We start from the raw sequence: 27,376 nt of genomic DNA on the forward strand, positions 1-27,376 counted from the left end.
GAGGTTCTCAGGCCCCTAGTTCCCACTGAGCCTGGAGATGAGGGACTCAAGTCCAGGTAGTCTCCTGGGTGTGGGAGGGTGTGTAATGCAAGTTAGGCTGATCATGCTGGTGTAGCTCCCTGATATGGTAATGAATGGCTCAGGGATGCACCCACAATCCAAACCAGGTCTAACAAGACTCCATCCCAGAAATATCATTAGAATTTCGGGGAAAAAATGGTTTTCCCATGAATGATGCTAAACTAGAAGAAACTGAACTAGAGCTGCCAAGAACCACCACACAGAAGGAGACAGGAGACCTTGGTTTATAACATGCCCGAGCCCAATCCAGTCACGCCTGAGGCAGAACCTACCTCCAGAATTGAAATGAGAGACCAACAAGTGACAGTTGCCTAAAACCAGTTTCATGGAATCCTGCCACTTGCCAACAGAATCCTGCCTAATTTGAGTGTGAAGCAGATGGCCCAGAATGTTATGACTAACCTGGCTTGGCAGACCCTCTTGATCAGGAGGTACCCCCAAGGTGCCACAGCAGAGAACAGTCTTTTCTGCCCACCTCATCCCTATCCCCTACCCACTCTCAGACTGACATTACCCCTACTTCCCACAGAAAGAACACAGGTAGCCAAAGGCAGCTTGGGCAATACTTGATATACATCATACATTTATTAGTGAATATCCCTCTGAAATCAGCAACAATATTAAAAAAAATAATGATTGCACTACTTGGTCAAGCAGAACTAGCAACTTTCATTTTAAAAAAAGTACAAATCTGTTAAAAATTTCAATCAGTATACACATATATATAATACAACATACTAGTTATGTTAAATGCTACAAACCAATGTGAATCCAATGGAATGGAAAAAACCACACATTTAAGCTTTAAGAACCATTTTTTTTCTCTATATATTAGCATTTTCTCAAATACATACATGGGAAAAATGAGGTAACTGTAAAATGTGCAAGGAACAGGGCCCCCCAAATTACATGTATTTTTATATATATATATGTAATTTTATATATATATATATGTGTGTGTGTGTGTGTGTGTGTGTATACACACACACACATATACATAAAACACCTTTCTAACACAGAACACAGGTGCTGGGCCCAGCCAGGGCTGGGGGATGGTGCCCACTGTCATGCCTAGGCCAGAAGTTGGTAAATAAAAGAGTAAACAATGACAAGCCCCCACCACAGGAAATCATTGGTAACATGGCATCTATAGCAAGGTCGGCAAATCACAAACATCCTAAATAATTGTTTTATAAATCTTTTTTTTAATGATTTTTTTTTTAAATGTTGTATTCCCCCCCAAAGCTGCTCATCGGAATGACTGCTGCAGCCAACACACAACCCGTGAGCCTGTTTCCACCCGCCCCAGGAACCTTGAGGATCTGGAAAACCTTTTGTCGGGGTGGGAAAGGGAGGGGGGGTTTGGAGAGGGTGGTTCTCTGTAAAACACATGGGGTTTCAACACTGCTATAAATATAGAAACATCACCTGGAGTTATATACAGTAAGACTTTGGGTTCTCCATGGGGGTGGGGCCAGGCTGATGGGGCCCCATGGCAGGCTGAGGGGAGGCAGGGAGCCAGGGCCGCTGCAGGGAGAACGAGGGTGGTTGGAGCATCCCTGAGGCAGCAGGCGCCAGGGGCTGCCTGCTAGGATGTGCCGGCCCCACACGCGGTTCGTTCGGGGCAGCAACCCCAGCTGGGGGTAGGACAGGAAAGGAATGGGACTAGGGAAAGAGAAGATGGGAGCTCAGCCAGACCCTACCGGGGACCTCCTCCAGACCTTGGAGGGCAGGGCTCAGGCTGGGAGGGGGCCCCTGGAGGTGGGGTCCACGCCCTCCCTGGTCCCTGTCCTCCTGGGACTTCCTTGGAGGAGACTTGCCCCGTCAGGTGGGAGACAGGCCCTGGCTGGAGGGAGAAATGCCCTGAAAAGCGTACGGTCCCGGTAGGCTCTGGGGACGTGTGCAGTACAGTGCATGGCAGTTATCAGCTGAGCACAGACCACCCCCCAACCCCAGCCCTGACTGCCAGCTGCCCAGCCCAGCCCCAGCCGCACACATGCATGCAGACCAGGTGGCACCACCAGACCATTCCCGGCCCCTGGGCGCTTGGTCCTGGTTGGTCCCTATATCCCCCATTAAACCAAAAGGAAACAAATTATTTAAAAATCCACACCCCCAAATCCTACACGCGATTTTGGGCCAAATGAATAAACAAAAACTGCTGCTCCTCACGTTCATGCAAAACAACAGAAAGGGGAGATTGGGCGTGTGTCTGGCTGCCGTCACTGCCAGGAAGGGGTGGCCGCCAGGAACACAGGAGGTCACGTCTCCCCTGCATGGCCCAGGCCCTCTCAGGTCACAGGCCACCCCAGCTCAGGGCCTGTCTCCCATCTGCTCAGGAGGCTGGCCCTGATACCCTCCAGCCTGGGGGTGGGCTGGAATGTTGTGACTGGGGTGAGGGTCCTTGAGGGAGCCAACCCTCACAGCAGCCTGGGTAGGGCTGGCTGCCTGAGTCTGGGGTGAAGGCAGGAGGACCCAGGCCTGGGAAATGGCCTCATGCTACCCTCTGTCCGCAAGCAGCATACCATTTCAGTGCAAGAGACCAGGCAACCCAGGATGGAGCCCCCTTTGCCCATTCTGGGGCTGAGGATCTCCCCCAGATGCACTTGGGGTCGAGGGTGAGGGGATGGACTCCTGGCTCCCAGGGCTGGCAGGAAAAGGAGACAGACTTGAGGGCAAACAGGAGGGAGACTGAGTGAAGGAAACTCAGGCAGCTCCGTGGTGGGCAGACTGGCAGGCAGATTGGGACAGGAGTCTTTGGAGCTTGGCAAATGCAGGGGCTTATTGCAGGGACTTCTCTTGGGGCTGACCTGGCACCAGCTCTGGAGATGCAGGCGGGAGTGACGGGGCAGGCCTGGGCCACTCCCTCCCCGTCCTCCCCAGGTCCCCCAACCCAAGCTTCCAGAGCTTCGGGCAGGGTTATCCTGGGCAGCTGTGAGCCTCACTCAGCCTCCCTGGGCACCTCGGAGGCATCGGCCCGGCAAATGGGACACGTCCGGTTAGCCTGGGGGAGCAGCCACACATCAGGCTCCACTCTTGCCTGTCCCCCACCCCAGCTGGGTCTATTCTACCTCTGGGATCTGATCCCTGAAAAGAGCCTGAACTTCTAGATGATGACAAGGGAAACCCTCCAACATCCACCCCCCTCCCTTACCACATAACGAACATCTGGCATCTGGCCTGGGTTGCATTACCTTTAACCACTTGTCAACACACTTGGTGTGGAACTCATGGTTGCAGGGGAGGACTCGCAGCAGCTGCCGTGCCTCGAAGTCACTGAAGCAGACAACACACCTGGGAGGGGGCACAGAGCGTCACTGATGGCAGGGGGAGGCTCATCACATAGTACAAAACCCCCTGGAGAAAGGGGTCCCCTTGTAGTCTCCCTGTGCTCACAGGGGGACAGGAGATAGGGGCACAGCACTCACAGTGTCTGCTCTGACTGATGGCTGTCTGGGTTAAAGCGGTACGATGGGAGCTGCTCGATGTCTGCTTTGGTGAGGCCTCGGGGCTTGGCATCTCCTAGCCGCTCTGCCAGGTTCAAGAGGGCCTGTATCCAGGCGGGAAGGGAAGGTCATTAATACTCAGGGCTGAAGGTCCCCCAGGCTCCCACCTCCCAGGACAGTGTTCCACGGGACCTCATAGTTCTCCATCTCCACGTCATCCACATCGAGATCCAGGCTGATGGTGGGCCCCATTGCTGTTGGTGACATTGGCAGCATCGAGCTAGGGGAGGGGGAGACAGGTGTGGGGGGCCCAGGGTCAAGGTCAGTAGGTGTAGGGGGTGCAGAGCTGCTCCCGACTCCCTCTGTGAAACAAAGCCCAGAGCTCTGCACCGTTCACACCAGGGACTCCAGTGTTTGTCCCAGGACATTGTAGGAGGGCCAGGAACCCAGTTGGTGGGTGTTGAGAATGTATATGGTTTGGTGGAGATGCCAGATGGCTTCAGAGGCCCCAGGCACCCCATGGGGCTTTGTTTGGGTCCAACAACTGGAGGCCCCAGGAGACCACAGCACCATGGCTCTGGGGCAGATGTACTGGTACTTACAGGAAGTAGGGCAGGAAGCTGGGGTAATACGGTGGCGGGGGTGGCGGTGGGGGTGGTGGGGGCAGCGGCTGTTGCAGGCGGTATCTCTGAGTGCTCAGTCTCCGTGGCATCACGTGGGAATATGGCTACGAGAGGGGTGCCGGGTGCAGATCAGCCCAGTGGACCTGTCTCCTGATCACTCTAGAGTCTGGCTGGGGACGGTACTTACCACACCGAAGGACAGCTCCTGGTGCAGTGGATCGTGGGGCAGGTAGTGCAGGGGCACAGATGGGGACAGGGCTGGGCCTGGGGCAGAGGTGGAGTAGGTGAAGCTCCCCAAGGGGTGCTGGTCCCCCCGCAGGTCCACATCGTTGTCAAGCCGCTGCAGAGGCTGGAAGAAGAAGGGGTGGTGGTGGGGGCGGTGGGCAGCCAGACTCACTAACAAGGGAAGCCGTGGCCCCCATGCCATCCCCTAGAGCATCAAACCCATTGTCCAGACTCACCATCCGCGGGTGCTGGGCCTGCAGCGATACAAACTGCCCAAGAGGTGCCATGTGGGCAGGCTGGGGGTGTGGGGCTGGCGGTGGGGGATGCAGGATGTAGTGGTCACTGGAGATGAGGTGAGGGTAGGCCTGATAGGGCACGGGGAGCTGCTGCATGGTACACGCCTGGATCAGCTGCCAAGAGAGGGAGGGGGTAGGGGGCTGCAGAATGTTCTAGGCTCTGGGTTGCGCCTATGCCTGGGCCAAGGGCCAGGGGCCATTCCACCCATTGAGAGGTAACCTCACTGAAGCCTTCTGGCCCCTCCTACCCCTGCCAGAGGCCACTCAGGCAGGACACTACACTCTTAAGGCCCACAGTTACAATTCCAAACCACAAGGTAGGCACTGGGTTGGGAAGGTCCCTGAACCCTGAGGTGCTCCCTCACTATCTGCGAATATACACGTGCCTTTCTGGGCAGGGTGGAAGCCTAGAGCTAGGCAGGCGCTCTGATAGTGTGGATGGGTGTCATAAGCTCAGTTTGCTTTTGCTGCTGGCCTTGTCTGAGGCTCTGAAGTGGGGATGGAGCAGGAGGTGGAGGCACTCACTCACCGGGGGTGGGAGGCAGCAGAGGGGGTAGTGCTGCCCGCTGAACATCACGGAGCATGCTGGGAGCTGCTGGGCACTGCAGCCAGGGATGTGTTGGCTTGTAGGCAAGGGAAAGCCTTGGGTCGTCACTGTCGTGACTGTGTAGGACAGAGGGACAGGTCCCTGGTGCACCTGTGGGCAGAGAGAAACCCGGGAAGTGTAAGGAAGAAATAGCCATGTTGCTGCCCTCAAATGAGAAAGCCCTACTGGGCCACCTCCCTTCCCTTCTCTAGCTGGGGCCTACCTAGGTACCCACCTGCCGGTACTCCTTGTCCCAAGCCCTAGAGGGTAGAGAGAACCCTCTGGGAACCTGGGAGGGGCTTCCAACTCTACCACTCACCCACTGTGTATTCCTAAGGAAGGCCCTTCCCTTCTCTGGGCCTTAATTTACCAACCTGTAAAACAGGGCTAATAACGCTTCACTGAACATGCAATGAGTAAAGCAAGGGGAAATCAGGGTTCTGCTACCTCTGGTCCTCAGACAGGCTTGCCAGAGGCTGGTGGGGAGGGGCCAGCAGGGTGGGGAAACGGAGGTGATGGGTATTCTGCCTACCTGCTCGTGGAGATCAACCATGAACGGGCTCTGTTGGGAGGCTGGGTGCAGCATTCGGGGGCTCCTGCCGGCAGGAGCCGAGGCTCGGTGCTCCTCTACAGGGAGGTGTGGTGGTCGGGGTGGTGGCTGCTGGGAGGGTAAGCGCTCATCCTGGGCAGGCAGGCTGGCCAGGGGGCCCTCGCGGCTGGGGCTGCACCACAGAGAGGAGGCCCCAGTAGGACTGAGGGGAGCCACTCATTCAGAGAGCATGGAGAGAAGCCAAGGTCACTACCCACTAGGGAAGGAAGACCGCTCAGGGCCCTGTGCCCTGCCACCCCTGGCCCCTATGCCCCAACCCAAGCTGACAGCGCTGGTACCAGGGGTTCTAAGCTCTGTAGGACTAGGAGGTTCCTTCCTACCTTCCCCGGAGCTGGCCCGGGGTAGTGCCGGGTCCTACAGAGAATCGCCGCTGACCCACAGGGGCAGAGGGTGGCCACCTAGTCACTGCCAGAGCCCATGGTCGCATCAGGGGTGGCAGAGGGGTGGAGGGGCTGGGCCAGGGCTCACAACCCTAGGAAGCAAACAGATAAACAACCTCAGGCACACAGAAGTCCAGTCACTTGCCCCATTAGGGATTGTGGAGACAGAATCAAACCTCAGCAGTCTGATTCTAAGGGCTACTATGTCCACCACGCCACTGTACTCCATTTCGCAGTGTGCACTCTGGGTCTGGGCGCCTTCATGGGCACTGGGGATCCAGGATGACAGATCAGGGACAGGGAGCCCAGGTTTCAGTTTCCTACTCTATGAAATGGAATCAAGTTCCCCTTCAGGGTTATGGTGAGTTAAGAGGTGAGTTAAGAGGGCTGGCCAGCATGCTTCCAGGCCAGGTGTCTCCACTAAGGTTCCCTCAAGCTGGAGTCCCCAGGGCTCCCTGTTCTGGTGTGGTGGTCCATAACTTCAACCTCCAGGAAGCAGGGGGTCCTTGGGAGGGCACTCCAGCTTCCTCCATTCCATTGTGTTGGCTCTAGGGGGACTCCAATCAGGCCTTCTCTTTCCACTATTGCCAGGTAAGAGGTTCTGACCCAGTTCTTGCCCTCAGGGGTTCTCAATTCAAATCAGCTTTCTCTCTTTTCATAACCAGTTGCCACAGTGCCTACCCACATGTGACTTCATCTACTCTTCAAGGTCCAGTTCACAGACTAGAAAACTGAGGGTCAATGAGATTGAAAGAGACTTGGCCAAGTGTCAAAGCTGGGAGGTGAGCTGGCCACAAGCCTCTCACGGCACCCTGATGCTAGCAAGAAGGGGTCCAGCCCAAGTGCTCTGCAGGAGGTGATCAAGTGGCCACTGGTGGGTGGGTGCGTCTGGCATACAGCCAGGCCCTTGCTCTGGGGGCCTAACACAGCCCCCAAGTGGCGGTGGGGCTTGCTGAGAAAAAAGGGGAAGTGAGAACCTAAAGGAGGAAGTTGAGTGGGAATGGGGTGGGGCAGGTGTCCTCCCTTGGGTAGGAGTTGGGGGGTCCAGGTGGGATAAGCTGGGGGGACCATTTATTAACTCCAGAGGTTGGGATGAGGCCCTGGCGGAGAAAACTCTGGAATCTGTCAGGCCGTGCAAAGCTGAAGGGTGCATCAAATAGGACCAGCCCTTTGCTGTTCCTGCCACGGGGAGGCCTCCTCCAACCGCCCCTTCTCCATCTGACAGAAATCCTATGCATCTCCGACACCCAGCTTTCAGTGTTCCCTCCCTGCTGACACAGCTGGGGAGCCAGTGCATCATACCCTCAATACCTCATTCCCTCCTGCCAGCAGTGGCAAGAACACCTCCTCTGTGCTCGGCTTTACAAACCGGGGCCCTAACTCTCATAGCCAGCGTCCAGGGGAAGCTCTTCACTTGCTAGGATAGCACCTGGCCATGGCCACAGCCAGGCGTGTAAGAGCTGGAATTCACATTTCTCCTGCTTAACCTGGGTTCTGGCACTTGGCAGAAGGGAGGGCAGAGCCCAGTGACCGGCCTGTGTCCAGCAATGATGTGGTAAATACACTCGAGAGCCCATCACACAGTTTGGCAGGAGGGAAATTGGTGCCTATGATTAAAAATTGGGAGATTACATAAAAATCTGTTCCTTCCTGAGAGAAAAAAAAGCAGAAAATCTGGTCCCACTAGGCCTTCATTTCTGCTTGGTTCCTCTCACTGGAGCGGGAGCTTTCTCTCCAGACCACCGAAAGCCCATTCTCTACCTGCCCACCGTAGGTGACTAGGTCTGTAACCCCTGGGGTGAGCCAAGTGTACATCCTTCACACATGTGTACACCCACAGTCTTCCTGATTCTTGCTGACAATCCAGCCTAGCAAAAAGGCCAAGAGAGACTCCTAGTATACTGCTAAATATCTGAAATGAGAGACTCCTAGGCCACTCCAGACCTTCTGGATCAGAATCTTTGGAGGGTTGGGAAACAAAGACATTGAGATATTTTACCAAATTCCCCAGCAGTTTCTATGGCACAGCCAGGTTTGGGCACCTCTGCTCTAACTGACCTCGGAGATCCTGGGAGCCGACAGTCCTGCTGATAAAGAATAGTAACAGTAATGACTATGACACTTCTCACATGCCATCCTGAGTCCTCATAGCAACCCTCAGATGTAAGGACACTAAGGCTCAGTGAGGTGAGGTCCAGAGTCTATCAGCCAGAGCTGGAGTACACTGGGATATGGCCCAGGCAGCATCTTTAACGGCTCCAGGTTGCCTTGCTGAAGTCTGTGGGATGTGGATGGCATAGGCGCTCAGGCACATGGGAATCTGCTCTGGTCAGCCCCTTCAAAAACACCCATTCCTCAGGAAAGGGAAGTGGCAAGGAGCTGAGAAACCAAACCAGCAGACCAAAGGGCCTCCCGCTGTAGATGATTGTGCCAAAGTTTTAAGTGTCAACCCTTGCATTCTTCTACACGATACCCCAACTCTGGCCACAGTCCTGGCTGAGGATTGGGCACATCACTTCCCCTCTCAGCCTCAGCTTCTTCACCTGTAAGATGGAACAGCCAGATAACCACCTGCAAGTGGACTGGCAAGGACTGTGCAAAGGAAAGGTGATTTCTAAAGCGCATGTGTGAGTGATCACTATTAGAAATTAAGAGAGGTTAACCTCCACTCTCACCCTCACTTCAAGCTCTGCAAGAGATACTGGGAAATATGCCTCCCTAGGGGAAATCCCAGCTGGCAAGGGAAGGACCCCTGGTTCTTGGAAGTCCTACTAAGAACAGAGGTTGTGCGGAAGGGACACACCCACTTCACAGTTGAGGAAACTGAGACCCAGAGAAAGGAAGTAACTTGTTCTAGCCCACAAAGCCAGAGAGAGAGACAGAACTAGTTCTGCCTTGCTGGCCACCAAGGCCCAGATCCCCCCAACCCCTGACACTCTCATTAGCATCAGTAGCCCCCAAACCCACCTAATCCCAACTAATTTCAGTACCTAAAGGGGATCAAGAGTTTTCTGTTTTAGGCACTCACGACTAACTATTGTGGTGAATGAAGCAAGTTGAGAGCCAGAGTTGGAGGAAGCAACTTGCTCAAGGTCAAACTGCAAGGGTGGCCAGGTGACCACCCCCAATTTCTGTCTTTTCATAGTCCTTGGTGCTGCACTTTCAATGAGGTGTGGATAAATGGGTCTGCAGGGTCCCATCCCTAAACCCAATCTTGCCTGAAGCAGGCACCACACTTTGCAGCCACCTCTTTCCCCAGGAGGCAGCCAATTCCCTACTTCCAGTGCCCCATGCAGCTATTCCAGTCCAAGTCTAGGAAACCCCTGCCAATTCATTTGCCCTGGGGATGTCTGCCTGAGAGCCGGAGTAGATTTAAGCAGGATGAGAAGCCCCCTTCCCCGCCAGGGGCAGGCTAAGCCACTACTGCCTGGTAGGCAAGCAGAGCTCTCCGAACGTGTGCTGCCTGGAGGTAGCTGAGAGTAGGACCATCAGCCTCAGAGCTAGGAGTCCTTGGATAGCCCAAGTTCCCTAGGTGACCTTGGTCAAGGAAATCTCTCTGCTTCTGTAAGCCTCAGTTGTCACAGCTGTGAAATGGGGGTGGAAATCTCTCCTTCCTAGAACGCCTAAAGAAAGCCAAAAGAAACAAGACGCAAGAAACCAGGTGGTCACATTAGCGGGGGAGGAAACCAGTGTTCCTGAAGGACCTGCCCCTCCTCAACGCGGGCCAGGCGCAGGGGCTCCGGGGAGCTTCCTCATCCACCCCTCCCCGGGGATGGGGGGCCAAGGTACAGACACCCGCCCGGCGAGGAGACCCCCAACGTCCCCCCTCACTCATTTGTGCTGCGCTCGCAAGGACATGGGGGGCGGGAGGCCGGACTGCGGCGTTGGGGCCAGAGCGCTGTGACTTTAAGAGCCGAGGTTCCCGGACCATGTGCTCGGCGTGAGACAAAAGCAACAACAAAGGAAGTGGCGGCGGCAGGGGGAGGGGGCGGCTCCTTCCTTTCCAACCGCAGCACTCAGCCTCCGCAGCACTCAGCCTCCAGAGAAGGGAGGCTCGACCCGGCCTTGGGGGCTGGGGGGGTGATCCTCCTTGATTCTAGAGGTCTCTCCTTATCCCCTCTGGACCGCCCGTGATTAACCCCTGCGGAGCCAGCTAGATCACTGCCCCCAATCCCAGGGGAGAGGGACAGGAGTTCCAGGGATGCGGAAATAGGGAGTTGGGGCTCTGGCCCCTACTCACCTTGGGCCGCCAGGCCACACGTTGGCTCCTTTGTTCCCGATCTAGGACGGCCAAGCTGGACAGAGGGGAGGGGGGCTGCTGGACCCTTTAAGAGCCCCCGCCCTGCGGAACAATGTGCTCCCCTCCCCACCCCCCCGGTCCGGGGGCAGTCCAGCTCCTTCCGGGGCTCTCTCTTTGTTGTCGGTCCGCCGGCGTCTGCCTCGCGAGGCCCACGCGCGGTCTGCCTCTCAGCCCAGGCCCTCCGGGAGCGGGAGGCGGCGCAGGACGCAGCCGGGTTTGCGCAGCTGCAGGCGGCTGGCCCTTTAAGAACTGTCCGCGGCGGCAGCGGAATGTAACAAACCCCACATTTGATTCACAACATTCGAAGCGGCGGGGTCGCGCGCCGGGCGGGAGGGGGGCTCGCGGGGGCGCGCCGGGAGGTTCCGGCAAACAGTAGCCGGCTGCTGCCCGCGGCAGCCCAGCCAAGAGCTCCGCCCCGCGGGGGCTATGAGAGCCAATCGCTCGCCGCGACTCGGCACGTGATTAATGGGACGCCATCTTGAAAGGCAGATTTTCTTAAAACCTCCTCCTTGCCCCCACCTTCGCACTTAAAGTGACCGCCCTCATCACAAGCAGGGGGCGGGGCCACATGGCCTGAGCTAAATATGGGAGACCCCGGCGTGGGCAAGGCCAACCAGCTGCAACTCGAACTTGCTATGCAAACTCGTGAACCACTCGCGCCTCTGAGGCTCAGTTTCCCTGCCGGAGAAATGGGTCCCCCTAGAAGAGCCGCAGCCCGGACTTACTGTGTCATGGTCTTCTCTTCGGGGACGGGGCGCTTCCTGGGATACTGAAGTGCAATGGGACTGACCTTCGACGAGGCAGGAGGGGCCTCTTAAACCAGCCCAACTGGGTTAGGAAGGCTCTAACAGCCTTGGGTCGGCAACCTCCCCGGAGATGACGTCAGCCCCAAGAGCTACCGCGCCGCGATGACATCATGGCCTGGCCGCCCTGCATCTCCTTGTTTATACTACGCGGCAGCTTTAAAAAGCTGGGACACCTGGGTTGCCCAACGGACCAATAGCGGGTGACCCATACAAACGAGCTAACGCCTGCAGGGCAAGGGGATTGGTCCTGCGTGCGCCGACGCCACAGAGACACTTAACCGCCCCGCCCCCGGCGTGGCCCGGGAAAGGGGCGGGGAACAGTTTGAAGCAGGAGCTGCTCTAGTCCGGCGCTCCGGTAGCAGTCGGCGCGTGGCTGGGAGAGCTTGGTCTCTTCCATAGAGGGCTCCCTGCTTAAGAGTTTTGGAAAACTAAGCCCAAATAAGTCTTCAGTTTCCTACTGCACTCCTCCCAGCGACGATGAGAAGGAAGGATTGCTACAGGATTTTACAGATGGGTCAGGAGGGTCAAGGGGGGCGTTACCCACTCACTCCCAACTCACACAGCTATGAAGGGTGGCCGAATAGGTATTTGAACCGAAACCACAGCCGAGCTCATTCTCCTCTGCCTTAATACAGGGGCAACATTATACAAAGTGGGGTATTACCTCCACATCGATTATTTAAGAAAAAAAATCAGTAATGCTCTAAATATCCAAGAGCTGGGCATAGGCTGAAAAGAATCATGTGCATATGATCAATAACCGGACTGCTCCGCGTGGGGCTGCACTGACATAGGGCTACCCACTAAACAAGATGCCAATGCAAAATGTTAACATTTATTAAAGCCTGTGTGTAGAACTACTGAGGGTGGGGTGGTGTCATATTCTATGCTGCTTTGGTGTACTTCATAACTCCAAATTTAAAAATAAAAATGGAAAGCAATTTGCTTGAACAGGGTGTTACAATGTATCCATTTTCCTGAAAACTAGATATATATCTGCACTGAATACTTCTGGAAGATACAGGAAACAACTGTCCTCAGGGAGAACTGGAAGAGAGTATGGGATCCGGAGGATAAGACTTTTTATTGTATATGCTTATGTACATTTGCTCTTAAAAAACAACAACAAAAAACTACACAGGGGTGCCTAGGTGGCACAGTCGGTTAAACCTCCAATTCTTGGTTTCAGCTCAGGTAGTGATCTCAGGGTGGTGAGACTGAGCCCTGTGTTGGGCTCGGTGCTCAGCATGGAGTTTAAGACTCTCTCCTGGCTCAGGTCATGATCCCAGGGTTCTGGGATTGAGTGACACGTCCCTTGCTTGTTCCTTCTCTCTCTCAAATAAAATATTTTTTTAAAAATTAAATTTTTAAAAATTACTGTGAAAGAGTATTTTTTTAAAATCTTCTAAGCCAGGGACGCCTGGGTGGCTCAGTGGGTTAAGCCGCTGCCTTCGGCTCAGGTCATGATCTCAGGGTCCTGGGATCGAGTCCCACATCAAGCTCTCTGCTCAGCAGGGAGCCTGCTTCCCTCTCTCTCTCTCTCTCTGTCTACTTGTGATCTCTCTCTGTCAAATAAAAAAAAAAAAAAAAAATCTTCTAAGCCATACAAACTTCTGTTCCCTTAAAGTAAGAAATCCAGAAATCCCCCTTCAGGAAAGTTATCCAGTGGAAACAACCCAGAAGTTTGGGGAACAGAGATACTTATTCAAGTTTTGTTTAGACCAGCCACAATCTATACTTGCACAGTGGATGTGCAGCCAGTAATGCAATGACTGAAGATGGTTCCCAGGGGCACGCTGCAGATATCTAAGCACAGGAGAGCAAGTTCATGATGCAGTACTGTCGATGTTACCTGCCCAACTCTAACCATGCTTTTAATTATGTGTGCATGAGAATGAATGGGGGTGGGGGTGTAGAGGGGATGCCTTTCTCTAAGCAACTCCTTTTCATCAACTCTCCCTTCTCCTATGTCCCTTCTGACCTTTTATTTCTCCCCATTATGTAAAAGCAACTAGAAAATCCTCCCCTCATTGGAAGATGCCACATTGTTAAGACCACCCCCTGCTTGCCTGTGTAGGGACAGAACCTGCAATGGCTCCCTACTGTCTGCCCCTGGTGCTGTCCTTAACCAGCTTCCCCTAGCCTTTCAGGCTCACCTCTCCCCAGTTCTCCCACAGCCACGATGGAGCACCTACTGGCCTTCCCTGCCTGCTATCTTCCTGCCTGTGCTTAGATGGACTGCCTCCCTCAGATGCCCTCTCTCCTCCTTGCTACCAATCTATTTCTCCTCTCTGTCCTTCAGGGCTCTGTTCTCATCTCACTTCTTATAGGAAGCTCTGGGGTCTCCAGCATGTACTGAACCTCCCCCATCTCTGAACTCAGGGCTAGACGTACCCCAGTCTTCACTTCATATCATCTGATTTGCACGTAGCCCTGTCACGGTCACTTCACTTCATGTCTCACTCCATAACCCCCAGCTGGCCTAAGGGAATTCATCATCTTTAAGTGCACTATCATCTAGCCTTCACCAGAAGGGCTCAGTTTATGGGTGAGGATATGAGGCTCAAGGAAAGAAGTGACTTGCCCAAGAGTGACTTGCCGGAGAGAGACTACCTTACCACTCCTGCACCCTCAGAACGCAATTCTTCAGCCACAATCAAGCCAGGTACTTTGAAGCCACCAAACCTCTGACTGTACAACTCTAATTAAAACCTCCCCACCACCTTGTAACTCCAGCAGAACCCTGCTCAGCCTTTGGGGTTCAGCTCCAAGACTGCTTCTGCGAGGCCTCCCTGACCTGTTTTCTGCAGTCAGCTGCCCTGGCTTCCTTAATGCACAGCACAGCTGTTACCACACTGCACCAGGTTGGCAGAAAAACCGTCTCCATGGGGCTGCTCCCCCACCCCAGCAGGTGCTGGCTCACACTGGGCAGCAGATGCTTAAGGAAGGGGCTTGGAGTTTGACTCTCACCTCTGATGCTACAGGGCTGGGAAAACCCTGCTCTGTCCTTTCTCACGCATGACCTTCTGGCTTACTCCCCTGGGAGGCCCTAAGCAAGCACCCACAGACCCCCAGGGTGCCCCCAGGGCCAGAGGCCAGTAACACTTCTCCTCCTGATCTGAAAAACCTTCCTGGGCACATGCAGAATCACCCTGGAGCAAGTGGGCAGGAGGCTCAATTTTACCAGATTCCCAGAGAAGCCAGAAGTCTGGGCTTTCCGGTGAAATCCCCTCAGGTTCACCTACAGGTCTGCTTGGGAACCCCAACGTGGTGATATGGCCTGCACATGTACTGTGTGCCCCACTCGCATCCACCCTACTCCACCCCCACCACTTGAAGACAGGTTCTGTTTTCATCTCACATATGAGGAAAGTGGTTCAGGAAGTGCCTCTGGTTCTGTTTTCATCTCACATATGAGGAAAGTGGTTCAGGAAGTGCCTCTCCTTGTGCCTCAGTGGATTCCAGAGGCCACAGGAGGGGGCGGCTCATTCTTATGCAAGCACGTGCAGTGAGGTTCTGTGGAGAAATTCGGGTTCTAGGGTTTCCTGCACAATCTAAGGAAGTCCCATCCTGATCATCTCACTGGTCCTCCCGATGACCAAAGAGCTAGGCACCAGGATTTTGCAGATGAAGAAATGGGTGAGGAGGGGAATGACTTAGCCATCAAGGGGCAAACCTGGGATCACATTCTAATCTCACATTAAGTTTGGTTCATGCAATACAAATGTCAAAAGAGAGTCCCCAAGGGTTGCTCAATAATAAAAAGAACAGATACACCAAGGCAAAAATAGACCATGGAGGCTCAAGGACTTGTGCATGAGCAGCAGAGGATTCAAATCCCAGTCCCTCCAAGGCAAAGCCCTGGATGTTACATTCCAGCTTCCACCCACAAGCCTCCTCTTCAGATGGGAGGGATTCCACTTTGGCAGAAAGGGGGGTGGTCATGGATTCCTGCTGGGGCCCTGCCCTTCCTAAGAACTTGGACAGCTCGTTGCCTCCATTTTTCCCTCAGGGTCAGAAAGCACCCCACTCCTTTCTTCTAAGACTCCTCAACTTCTACAGATACAGGGATCACCCAGGGTCACACAGCACAGCCTGGTAGAGCCAGCCTGGGACAAAGACCTCCTAGCTACCACTGAGCATTGCGGACCTGAGCCCAGAGCCTCACACACCCCACATTGGGGGTTGATGGCCTCCCTGCCAAGTCCTCTCTGCTCAGGACACGCCTGAACACACCACCTTCACATCTGAGCTCCAAGCTTTGGCTCCCCTAAAAAGAAGTGGCTGTTTGTGCATATGGGGGTAGGGCAGGGCGCCATTAAGGTGTTCATGGGCCTGGGGCTCAGGTCAGGGGTACTTTTAGTTCTAAGTTGGGTGAGTTATTTGGCTTTTCTCTACCTTAGTCTTATCTGTAAAATCAAGACAATAACACTAGTGACACATGATATTTACTGAGCACTTAGTGTGTACCACTATTATTCATCTCCTACAGGCTACTGAGGACAGGCACACACTGATGGTTAAATACAGAGCCTCTGGTCAGCCTGTCTGAGTTTGGAGCCTGGCTCTGCCCCTTATTAGCTATGTCATTTTGAGGAAGTCACCACCTTTTTACAGCTCAGTTTGGCCAGGGGTAAAACGGAGGGGACAGTACCTACCTCAGTGGGTCAACAGTTTCTCCCACTGTGTGTGCATCTTTGACCGACCTACCCAACTTTCTGAGTCTGGGTCTGCACCTGAGTGTGTGAGTTTTGTGGGCACGGTGTTGGAAGGGGTTCCCCTTTCTGATTCCCTCCCCGCTGCAGCTCTGGCCGCTGTAACTCCCGGGGTCTGCAGAGGTGGGAGCAGGTACTATCACATCATCCAGAGATGAAAACAGGGGGCCTGCAGGAGTGCGGCACCAGGCAGACCCAAGGAAATGAGTTCAACTGGATTCCCCACTTTCTCTCCATGTAAGTTTCTCTCCTGAGGGCCAGGCTTCCTACCCCGTCCTGTTCACACCACCGCCCTGACCCCCGACAGCCCTTCAAGTTCGAGTCTAGAGATCCTTAGGCAACGGAAGCTGTGTGACCTTGCATAAGACACACACCCTCTCTGGACCGCCGCCCCCGCCCCCGCCCCCGCATTCTGCCATTCTGAAAGCTGTATCTACGGCGCTGGGGTGTGGTGGCCTGTTCCTCGGACCCGCAGAGGCTCCAGGGCAAGGCTCGGGAAGCTCTGGCTCCCCAGCGGCTGGCACAAGGAGCGCTGGTAAAATGTTTGGAAGGACGTTACGAAGCTGGAGGACTGCGGCGCCACTTTAGTTCCTGTTCCCTGACAACAGGGCCCCTGCGCGAGCCGGAACCCGCGCGGGGTGGGGGTGGGGTGGGTGCCGGTCGGGTCACGTGCGGGGCGCAGGGCACTCTGGGACTCGTAGTTCGTGGGGGGCTGTCCCCAAACGGGGGCACTAGGACCTAGCGGGCGGGCGGACGCCCTGGTGAGCGGAGCACCTCCGGCTCCCGGTCCCGGCACACCGAGCTCAGCACTGCAGACGCAGGCAGAGGCCTCGCTGGAAGTCCCTGAGCTACTCTGTCAGCCCGCGACCGCCCCCTATCGCTCCGTCCTCGCTGGCCTCGAGCCTGAGGCGCATGGCGCAGGGTCCCAGCCAGGCGTTACCTGGGACCGCGGCTGGGCTCCACCCCAACCGGGCGGCCGGCGAGTCGTTCCCGCTGCAGCCCGGGGTCCGGGTCCCGCTGCGGCCTGAGCGCCGCCTGCCGCGGCCCCCCCTCTGGCCCCGTGCAGTGGAACCGTCCGCAGACCTCACCACCCGGGCGCGCGGCCTACGGCGGCTGCGCAGCTTCACCCCCAATCTTGTGCGCGTGTGGAACTACCTGGACCGCACCAAGTGCACAAGAGCGGAGGGTGGAGGAGGCGGGGCGCCTCTAGGCCACGCCCCTCAGAGTGGGGCGGCAAAGGGCGTGCAAGGGCGAAGCACCTAGGGCCTGGCATCCCAGCGGCTCACTTAATACCCGCGTGATGTTGGGCGAGCGAGTGACTCTGTCTTGTCTGTGAAATGCAGAACATAACGCGACTCCATGCCCGTTCAAAGAACCTTTGCTGCCCGGAGAGTTTGTCCCCCTCCCCGGCTTCGGATTGGGGGGGGTAGGGTCAGTAATACAGAGTAAAGACTGCTGTCCGTAGATGTTCCCAGCTTTGGTCCCTTCTCTAAGCCTGTTTTCTCGTCTTCGAACTGCGAGCGCCGATTCCCTTTTCGAGAGGTTAGGAGACTCCAGTGACAATAGGACGGATATGCCCATCGCTAGAGATACCCCGGAGCAGAGCTGACCGCCCCCTCCTCTGGTCGGACATTCCCCACTCCCAGAGCGGATCCTTGATCCTGGTGGCCCCGCGTCCGTGGGCGGTTTAGTCGGGCGAGAACTACAACTACAACTCCCAGCCTGCCCCGCGCCCGCCAGGTCGATCCCGTTGTAGTCCCTGCAGGCCTCGCCTGGCAGAGGCTGCCCCACGATCCGGGCATGGGCTCCTCTGCCAGATGCTTGGAGGCCGTCTTATTTTTTAAAGCTTCCATTTGTTGAGTTTCTATCACGTGTAAAGCAATGTTCTAAGTGCTTAACATGAATTAACTTCGTTATTCCTTAAAGTCTAACAACTCAGAGAGAGAAAATTATTATTATCCCTGTTCTATAGATTTGAAAACCGAGGCATTAGTGAGGTGAAGAAATGTTGCTAGGAAGTGGCAGACTCCAAGATTTCTACTCACTCCTGACACCTGGAGCCTGCTTTCTGCCTTACTCCGGTTCATCCTTTAACAAACCTGTTTCTTCCTTCCCCTTTCCCTCATCAGAACTACATCTACAGTAAGGCGTAATTTAGAATATATTTTACAGATAAACGCTAAAATGCACAAGCCCTTATGTGTATAGCTTAGTGAACTTTTCATAAATGTATGCCTCCGTATAACTAAAACTCCAGTCAAGATTGAGAACATTTTCATCACCCCAGAAAGGTCCCTCTTACCTACTTCAAGTCATTTCCCTCCAGACATAACTATTCCTCTGGTTCCTGTCACTATAGATTAGTTACATGGGTTTAGAACTTCAGATCAATGGAATGGCTGGCTCTGTAGATACTGCCTCCTTTCAGTGGTCCTCATGTTTTTGAGATCCTATCTATTGTGTGTATGAGTAGTCTGATACTTCCCATCATTCCTCCAGCTTTATTGAAATATATCTGACATAGGACATTGTGTAAGTTCAAGGTGTACAATTTGATGATTTGATACATGTATATACTGCAAAATGTTACCACAATAACATTGGTTGATGCATCCATTACCTCATATAATTACCATTTTGTTGTTGTTAAGATGAGAACATTAAAGCTGTACTCTCATAGCAGCTTTCAAAAATAAGATACAGTATTGTTAATTGTAGTCACCATGTTGTACATTAAATCCCTGGAACTTACTCATCTTATAACTGAAAGTTTGTACACTTTGACCAACATCACCCAATTTCCCTGATGCCCCAGCCCTTGGCACCTGGCAACCACATTCTACAATCTGTTTCTACATATTCAGTTTTGTTTTGTTTTGTTTTAAGATTCCACGTATAGGGGCACCAGGGTGGCATAGTGGGTTAAGATCCGACTCTTGGTTTCGGCTTAGGTCATGAACTTAGGGTCCTGGGATCGAGTTCTGCATCAGGCTCTGCTACGTGCATAGTTGGCTTGAGAGTCTGTCTCTCTCTCTCCCTCTCCGTCTGCACCTCCTGCTCGTGCTCTCTCTCTCTCTCTAAAATAAATAAATAAAAGCTTTAAAAAAATTAAAAGTTAGGGCGCCTGGGTGGTTCAGTGGGTTAAACCTCTGCCTTAGGCTCAGGTCATGATCCCAAGGTCCTGGGATGGAGCCCTGAATCAAGCTCTCTGCTCAGCGGGGAGCCTCCTTCCTCCTCTCTCTCTGCCTGTCTCTCTGCCTACTTGTGATCTCTGTCTGTCAAGTAAATAAATAAATAAAATCTTTAAAAAAAATAAAAAATTAAAAGTTAAAAAAATGATTCCACATATTAATGACATGATGCAATATTTGTCTGTCTGGCTTGTTTGACTTAGCATGATGCCATCCAGGCCCATCCATGCTGTCACAAATGGCAGGATTTCCTTCCTTTTTTTTTTTTTTTTTAAAGATTTTATTTATTTATTTTTTTGGCAGACAGATCACAAGTAGGCAGAGAGGTAGGCAGAGAGACAGGCAGAGAAAGAGGAGGAAGCAGGCTCCCCGCTGAGCAGAGAGCTTGATCCGGGGCTCGATCCCAGGACCTTGGGATCATGACCTGAGCCTAAGGCAGAGGTTTAACCCACTGAGCCACCCAAGCGCCCCTTAATGGCTGAATACTATTTCACTGTGTATATATCCCACATCTTCTCTATCCATTCATCTGTTGATGGACACTTAGGTTTTTCCCAAGGTCTCAGCTTCTGTGAATAATACTGCCATGGACACAGAGATGTTTCTAAGTCACTGAATAGTATTCCTCTGTATAAATGTACAATCGTTTTTGAAACCCAGTCTTCTGAACAAATGGCCTCTGTGCTCCAGTCTTGGTCTTTCAGCTCCCCTCAAGGGTCAGGCTCTTTCTGGAATGGGATTTTGTACACCCTATTCTGTGTGCCTGGGCTTCCCTTTTTTCCTCTTGGCCTGGCCTACTCTGCTCTCATTCAGATTATTCCTCTGTGGGGCAGGAATACCTGGTCCCCTTCAACCAAGCACAGTGTCTGGCATAAAGCAAGTGTTCAATCCCTGTCTGTTGAAAGAACACCGAAGTGTCAAGGAGACCCAGCAGGACCATGAGGCATCAAGTCACATTCCTAGAGGGCTCAGAGGCGTTATGTTCCATCTCAGAACTCCACTAACTGAGGTTAGTGAAACTTCTGAAAGGAAATAGCCACATGATTCGTTTCCCTTATTTTCCTGATGCAGAAGCTAAATAAAGCTCAGAGGAGGAGAGTGGCTTTCCTTAGGACACACAGCCAGAAAAGGGACAGAACTGGAATGTGAACCTAGGTCTGCATGGCCGCTACTCCTGCCTCTGTTGTTAGTGGGGAGAGGCTGGAGGGGCCTGGGAAAGCTCCAGAGGGAAAGCTCTGGAAGACAGGAAGCAGGATCTGGTACTCTCAGAAGGTGGACCCGATGGAAGTGGTCAGGGAAGCTCTCAACTCAGTGAGACATGTATGGCTGGAGTCTTGGAGTGGAGGCCATGTAAGCAGGTGAGCTCCCCATCACTGGAGGCATGCAAGCATGACAAAGCAGCCACTTGGAAAGGGTACTTTAGAGGGAATGTGTGTCTGGGAAAGGGGCTCAGGGGTCTGGGGTTGGGGAGGAGCTGGTTTCTTGGGTCCTAAATTCTCTCTAGGGTTGGAGGCTGTGAGTTTCTGACACCGAGGGGCTGTTCTTGGGCTGTAGAATGGAGGAAGGAAGAAATCTTGTACTCTGCAAAGCTGTGTGCAGCGTAGAGGGATGACTGGGAAGTTGAGGAGGATTTGGACACAGCCACAGCAAATGGACACTCCCAGTTCAGGCTCTCCAGCTCAACTCCTGAGGTTATACCATGTGGCAGGGATGGGGGGTGGGAAGGGGAGGTGTATGGTGTCTCCATGATGCAGATGAACAAGGGGAAGGTCTGAGAGGAGTGACTTGCCCAATGTCATCCAGCTAGCTGGAGGCAAGTGAGGACTTGATTTCAACTCGATCAATTTCCAGGCACATAGTGGGTGCAGACAGTAGGTTGCCAACAAAGACAGGCAATGGGAAGCTTTTCTGAACAAAATTTAAAAAAAGAACCCACACACCTAGAACAGTGGCTAGGACAGAGCCCTGGTGTGTGTCTGAATCACTATACCATGTGCACATCTCTATCTCTTGCTATTGTGTTAAGTGCTTCCCTGTATTCCCTGAGGGTTTTTTGTTTTTGTTTTTTTTTTCCAAATAGGGGACGAGTAACACAAGCGGGAAGGTCTATGAAACCAAAAAGTACACTCTCCTGATATGAGAGTGGGTAAGCTCAAGAGAACTGCACCTACCTGATTAACCCTTATAATAAACCTTTGTGTTGGGTTCTGCCATTACACTCATTTTACAGATGAGGACACTGAGGTTCAGGAAGATAGTCAAGGCCCCCAGCTGGTCAGTGGGTGGCAGGGTTAGGACCCAAGTCATCTGAATCCACATCCTGGCCTCTTAGCCCCGCTCCTTGACTGGCAGCCTGCCTTTCCCTAAAACTGATCCTGGACTCCTACTCAGATTTTCACAGACAGGATTTTCACAGACTGGAGCTCAGTGAGCTTCTCAGTCCACACTGTGGCAGGCAGACAGGTGCTGCTTGAGATGGGCAGGGCACGAATAGGCCTCACCTGGCCCATCTAGATGCTGTCCAAAGGTCTGGAAGCCCAGGATATGCCCTCTTGGGGCAGGAGCAATGACTCAGAGCTGTTGGCCCCTGGTGTCACAGCAGGAAGAGAGACCAGGGCCTTGGGTTTGGGGCCTTCCCTACCTGGAGCCTTGATTCCCTTGGTCTGGGGCAGGTCTGGAGCCTGGAGCCCTGCAGGGAGCTGCCTGGCCTTCTTAATAGTTAGGTTACCAGAAAGCCCACCACATCACAACAGAAACATTGACATTTTACCCTGTGTTGGATACTGTGCTCAGGACTTTATTTTTTAAAAGATTTTATCTATCTATCTATCTATCTATCTATCTATCATCTATCTATCTGTCTATCTATCTATCTGTTTAGAGCATGAGTGTGGGGAGGGGCAGAGGGAGAGGGAGAGAATCTCCAGCAGATTCTGCACTGAGCACAGAGACTGACATGAGGCTCAATCCCACGATCATGCTTGGGACTTTAAATGTAGAACTTCATTTCACCCTCCCCACCCCCTTCTGAGATGGGTCTCCTACGTTATCCACGACTTACAGGCAGGGGAGCTGAGGCTTACAGAGGTGATGGAACTTGCTCCACCACAACTGAACCTGGCTCTCTGGCCACTGAGCCAAATCTCTAGACGACCACCTTGTTTTGTTTTGTTTTTTAAAGATTTTACTTACTTATTTAAAAGAGATAGAGAGAGTGAGCCCGAGGATGTGGGGAGGGGTGGAGGGAGAGAATTTCCAGCAGACTAGGCACTGAGCTCAGAGCCCCATGCAGGCTTCCGTCTCATGACACCGAGATCACGATCTGATCCGAAATCAAGTTGGACGCCCAAGTGTCCGAGCCACCCAGGTGCCCCCTTGTTAAGATTTTATTATTTTTAAGTAATCCACACACCCAATGGGAGGCTTGAACTTGCAACCCCAAGATTAAGAGTCACATGCTCTACACACTGGGCCAGCGATGTGCCCCCTCAACAGCCATCTTGTGATAGTCGTGTCAAGTGCCATCCACCTTTGGCAGCATCCGTTCCTAGGAGTCGCACAGAAGGAAGGACCTCTCGGTTACCAGAACTCCGATCGCCTTGGCTCCCAGATCCTGACATTTGCAGGTTCTCCGCCATCCCCTGCCCCTGTCCCTGCACCCCTCCGTGTGTGTGTGTGTGTGTGTGTGTGTGTGTGTGTGTGTGAGTGATTTAGTGGATGGATGCTGGGCTTAATGGATCAGTAGATCATATTCTTCTCTTCCCTTTGCCTGCCAAGACGCTCGGAGTGCAACTCAGGACTCACCTCTGACAAGCAACCAGAACTCCAAGGCAAATATTTAAATATTTTATGGATTTCCTTCAGGCCTATATTCTCCTTGTTTCGTATACCTTTTCCCTTCATCCTGGTTTCTTCACCTTTTTAAAGCTTGTGGAAGCATATATTTTTTTTCCACTTTTTTAGTTGGGCTAAAATACACATAACACATAATTCCCTATTTTCAAGTGTAGAGTTCAGAGGTATTCAGCACATTTATAATGCCGGGCACTCATCACAGAACTCATTTCCTCTCGCGAAACTGCAACTCTGTCCCCATTAAATAACTTCTTCCCTCTCCCCCAGCCCCTTGTGACCATCATTCTACCTTATGTCCCTGTGAATCTGACTATATACCACATGTAAGTGCAATCATACAGCATTTGTCCTTCTGTGACTGGTTTTTTCCACTCAGCATAATGTTCTCAAAGCTCATCCGTGTTTGAGCGTGTGTGATAATGTCCTTCCTTTTTAAGGCTGAATAAACTCCGTTGTGTGTATACACCACATGTTGTTTATCCGTTCATCTGTCAATGGTCACTGGGTTGTTTCTACGTTTTAGCTGATGAGAATAAGGAGGCTGCGAACGTGAGTATACACAAAGCATGTGTACTTTGATAATCTACTTTAAATTTGGGGGGCGTGGGGGTGGGGATGGTGAGCAAACATCCCCCTGAAAGCCCCTGACCCATAGTAACATCGGGTCCGTTTCTATTGAGTCTGGAGTGGTTCCCACCCATAAGGAGAGGCCACCATAGAAGAGGCTGGTGATCTTGTACCGGGGGTCCCCTTTCTCCTGTGTCAATGCAGGGATGTTGGGGCTGTGTGGCTGGGGGGGGGATGTGGGGGCTCAGACCCTGCTGAGCACCTGGATGGTATTTAAAGCCAGCCTGGGGGCGCCTGGGTGGTTCAGTCATTGGGCTTCTGCCTTCAGCTCAGGCCATAATCCCTGGGTCCTGGGACTGAGCCCCGCATTGGGCTCCCTGCTCAGTGGGAAGTCTGATTCTCCCTCACCCACTCCATCTGCTTGTGTTCCCTCTCTTGCTGTCTCTCTCTCTCTCTGTCAAATACATAAATGAAATCTTTTTTAAAAATTAAAAAAAATAAAGCCAGCCTGGGTGTGGATGAACCCCTGGCGGAAGGGAGATACCTTCTGAGGGCCTCAGGGAGGGGGAATGTTAACAATAGGCAGGAGAGTGCTTTATCCAAGTTCAGGACTGCTATCACACTTCTCTGAAAACCTCACAGATGCCCTCTGGAATCTCCATATTTGATTGCTTATTAGTTCCTTCTCCTGACTTAACCACTCTCTCCCCTTCTCCACAGGCTCCCTGTCACTGAGGCCCTTTATAGCCTGGTGGGGATGAAGGGGCTAGGTGTCACTTTCCGCCTGTCAGGACTTTCTGTTGTCCCCTTCCCCACCTCCTGCCTGCTCCAGGGCTGGGCCTGGGTCCCAGGTCCTCTGGGCTCAGGTTCTGCCGGGCGTTCTCTCCTGGCGCCTGAGCATCCTGTCCTGAGAGTACTGGGGCGGGCTGCCTCCATCCCGCCCTCCTGCCCCCTCACCAGCCATGGTCAGCACCTGCTGAGGAGTTGGCCCCATACTTCCCCTCCTGGGGGGGTGTGGTCTCTGGCAGCGTTAATGATTGTTCAAGGGAGGAGGAGATGGTGCCAAAGTCTGCCGGCTGCTGCGCTGTGGCAGGCTCCAGACGGTGCCCGCCGGAGCCCATTTGCCGCATCCGCGGCCCCTTCTGGGGCCCAGGTAGGGACTGCAGAGCCTGGCTGCTGCAGGGGCTGGGGAGTCTTCTGGTCAGGAGTAGGGGCCCAGGGGAACCCAGGGGGTCCCACCCAGGTGGGTGGGTGCGCTGGTGCTGAGTTGGGCGAATCTGGAGCTGAGTTCCAGGCTGTCTGTATCTTCAGGTGGGGCTGTTGATTAAAGACAGAGGGGCCGAGCTGGGGGGCCTCAGAGCTCAAGGAGAAAGAATGAGGCTCTAGCCCAACTGCTTGGGTCCAGATCCCAGATCCATCCTGGCTTTGGGGGGCTCTGGAATTCTTCTGGACCTCTGTTGCCACATCTGTAGAAGCAGGCTGATCCCAGCACAGGAAGGAAACTGGAGAACCAGGAGGCAGAGGTGGGCCAGTGGTCTACCGTGGATGGACGGCCACTTTAGCCAGCACTAGGATGTGTCCGGTTGGCACTGAGTGTAGGCTGGCCCTCAGCTCTGGCTCATTCCAGGCCTGGTGTGCCAGGTGGAGACTCAGCTGAGAGCCAGGGGCAGGGTGGGCCTCTTCCCTGAGGCAGGCACGGCCAGGCTAGGGCACCAGACGCCCGAGCTCAGGGAATAGTGGGATCATGGATGGAAAGCTGTGTGTGGACTATGTAGTTCTTAATGTCACCCCATTTCTCAGTAGGGAAACTGAGGCCCAGAGGGAGTAAGGGCTTGCCTGGGGTTTGGTGGTAGGGGGCAGGGGAGGTGCACAGTGAGTAAGAAAGATTCTGGAATCTGAACCAGGGCCGTTTGACCCCAGTACCTGTCTGTCACTGAGGCAGCCAGGGTGATGGGCACTGGAGGGGTTCCATGGCAGGGAGCCCAGTGCCCTTGGGGTCCACATCTTTGCACCAGTGCTCCCTGGGTGGGCTGGTGTCTGCCTTGTGGGTTTACAGAGGGCTCCATGGAGTCCAGTGGAGCTCTGAACAAGGCTCACCCAGGGACTCCTGGAATTGGAGCTAGTCCGGGTCTAATGTTCTGTCCCTTGTTCTTGGACATCCCTCTCTAAGCTTCTCTGAGCCTCAGTTTCTCACCTGGGCCCTGGGACGATAATGCCTTCAGCAGGGGCACAGCTGTGAGAAGGAAACAGAGCGGAAGTGAAAGTATGTGGTGAGCTGGAGGCGGCAGCGGCCTTGGTGGCCAAGTTCACTCTTTGGTGGCCTGTGGATGATGAAGGCCCTTCCCTCTCTGGCCGTCCTAGAGGCCCTGGGCACACCTGGGGTCCTCCCAGTCTGGGAGAAAGTTTGGGAGCCCCGGGCTGTTGGGGGCTGTGGCTGGTGCCTCGGCCCACTGGGGTCAAGGAACCGGTGCTGCCAAAGCCCAGGGTGAGTGCACCTGTGCCAAACCTGAGGGGCCTCCCCAGGGGTTCAGGAGCACCCGATTCACCTCTGTGTCCTTTCTTTTTTTTTTTTTTTTTTTAAAGATTTTATTTATTTATTTGACAGAGAGAAATTACAAGTACACTGAGAGGCAGGCAGAGAGAGAGAGAGAGAGAAGGAAGCAGGCTCCCTGCTGAGCAGAGAGCCCGATGCGGGACTCGATCCCAGGACGCTGAGATCATGACCTGAGCCGAAGGCAGCGGCTTAACCCACTGAGCCACCCAGGCGCCCCTCTGTGTCCTTTCTTGACCCTTCTCCAAGCAGCCCTTTTTGAGAGTAAGGAGAGTAAGTGTGGGGGGAAAGAAGTTGGAATTTCTAGGATATAGATAGTCCCAGTTTTTGGAAGGCAAACTGAGGGGTGGAGAGGAGGAACGAAGAGCCTCTGGGAGTGGCTGCATGGTATTGGGGATGGGGTGAGTTTGCCTCCTTCCCACCCAGGCCCCCCACCTCCGGCATAGCAGAGGCCCTGGGTGGACGGCCCAGGGAAAGCCCCGGTGGGTTGGCACTGTGGAAGCCTGGGGCAGGGGGGCTGGCCAGGGCACCGTCCAAATCTCCCCCAGTCCCAGCCCATAGGCAGCTCCATTCCTGTCTTATTCATCTGCAATTGCTCTGTCCCCTGCTCCTGCTGGGAGGCCAGGAACCTCGGGGCCAGAGGAGGGACCGTCAATGCACCTGACCTGGCCTCAGAGGATGGAGAAAATTTGCACAGATGCAGAAGGCCAGGGAACGCATTCTGGGCAGAGGGGACGGCATATGCAAATGTCTGGAGGGAGGAAAATAGAGGGTGGGGACTGAGAAGGGAGCATTCAATGCCTCGGGACCACAGGAGAAGGTGGAGGGGAAGGAGCTTGTGTGGGAAGAGGAGTCAGGACCTATGAGGACTTAGCCCGCCAGGCTGAGGGGCAGGAAGTGTGTCGCCCAGCCAGCCCGAGCCCTGGCAGAGGTCTGTGCTGTGCCCAGTGAGTGGGAAGGCTCACTGGTGGGGCAGGTTCATTCTTGTTCCTTCTCTAGCTCACACAGGCCCTGTGAATTTTTTTCAAATGACCAAATCCAAAGGTGACACTCTGGACCAAAGAACTTTGGCCTCATTATGATCAAATGAGTGCGTGTGTCTGTGTGTGTGTAAAAAGTCTTGAACAAGGGGCCAAGACTGTGG

General features: G+C 53.7%; 2 protein-coding genes across 11 annotated transcripts in view; one reads left to right on the forward strand and one right to left on the reverse strand.

Moving 5' to 3' along the window:
- Nucleotides 1-636: 636 nt before the first annotated feature.
- Nucleotides 637-17,183, reverse strand: RNF44 (ring finger protein 44). Of its 10 annotated transcripts, none has more exons than XM_059417417.1 (12): nucleotides 17,009-17,183; nucleotides 8,247-8,331; nucleotides 6,188-6,339; nucleotides 5,790-6,009; nucleotides 5,201-5,368; nucleotides 4,612-4,785; nucleotides 4,338-4,499; nucleotides 4,130-4,254; nucleotides 3,720-3,807; nucleotides 3,510-3,631; nucleotides 3,276-3,375; nucleotides 637-3,085 (listed from the first exon to the last, which is right to left on the reverse strand). In XM_059417417.1, exons 3-12 carry the CDS (start codon nucleotides 6,292-6,294, stop codon nucleotides 3,023-3,025), a joined length of 1,329 nt encoding a protein of 442 aa, XP_059273400.1. In that variant the 5' UTR covers nucleotides 6,295-6,339; nucleotides 8,247-8,331; nucleotides 17,009-17,183; the 3' UTR covers nucleotides 637-3,022. The 10 variants fall into 10 exon arrangements, with proteins under 10 accessions (XP_059273400.1, XP_059273397.1, XP_059273399.1 ...); XM_059417414.1 differs by having other exon boundaries at nucleotides 8,247-8,334; XM_059417416.1 differs by lacking the exon at nucleotides 17,009-17,183 and adding an exon at nucleotides 11,273-11,820 and having other exon boundaries at nucleotides 8,247-8,334.
- A 7,573-nt stretch (nucleotides 17,184-24,756) lies between these two features.
- CDHR2 (cadherin related family member 2) overlaps nucleotides 24,757-27,376 on the forward strand; it is a 35,771-nt gene continuing 33,151 nt past the window's right edge. Inside the window, exon 1 of the mRNA XM_059417421.1 lies at nucleotides 24,757-24,834. The gene's annotated coding sequence lies outside the window, so the exon portion shown is untranslated. The remainder of the gene's footprint in view (nucleotides 24,835-27,376) is intronic.

Source organism: Mustela nigripes, chromosome 12 (genome assembly GCF_022355385.1).
Source record: "Mustela nigripes isolate SB6536 chromosome 12, MUSNIG.SB6536, whole genome shotgun sequence".
NCBI lineage: Eukaryota > Metazoa > Chordata > Mammalia > Carnivora > Mustelidae > Mustela > Mustela nigripes.

Excerpts from the sequence above, each read along its gene's own strand:
- RNF44 (XM_059417413.1), bottom strand. The coding sequence starts at position 6,294 with ATGCGACCATGGGCTCTGGCAGTGACTAGGTGGCCACCCTCTGCCCCT. Across the intron at positions 5,369-5,789 it reads TGGTTGATCTCCACGAGCAG|GTGCACCAGGGACCTGTCCC; the intron begins GTAGGCAGAATA and ends CTCTGCCCACAG. Across the intron at positions 4,500-4,611 it reads AGGCCCAGCACCCGCGGATG|CCTCTGCAGCGGCTTGACAA; the intron begins GTGAGTCTGGAC and ends TTCTTCTTCCAG.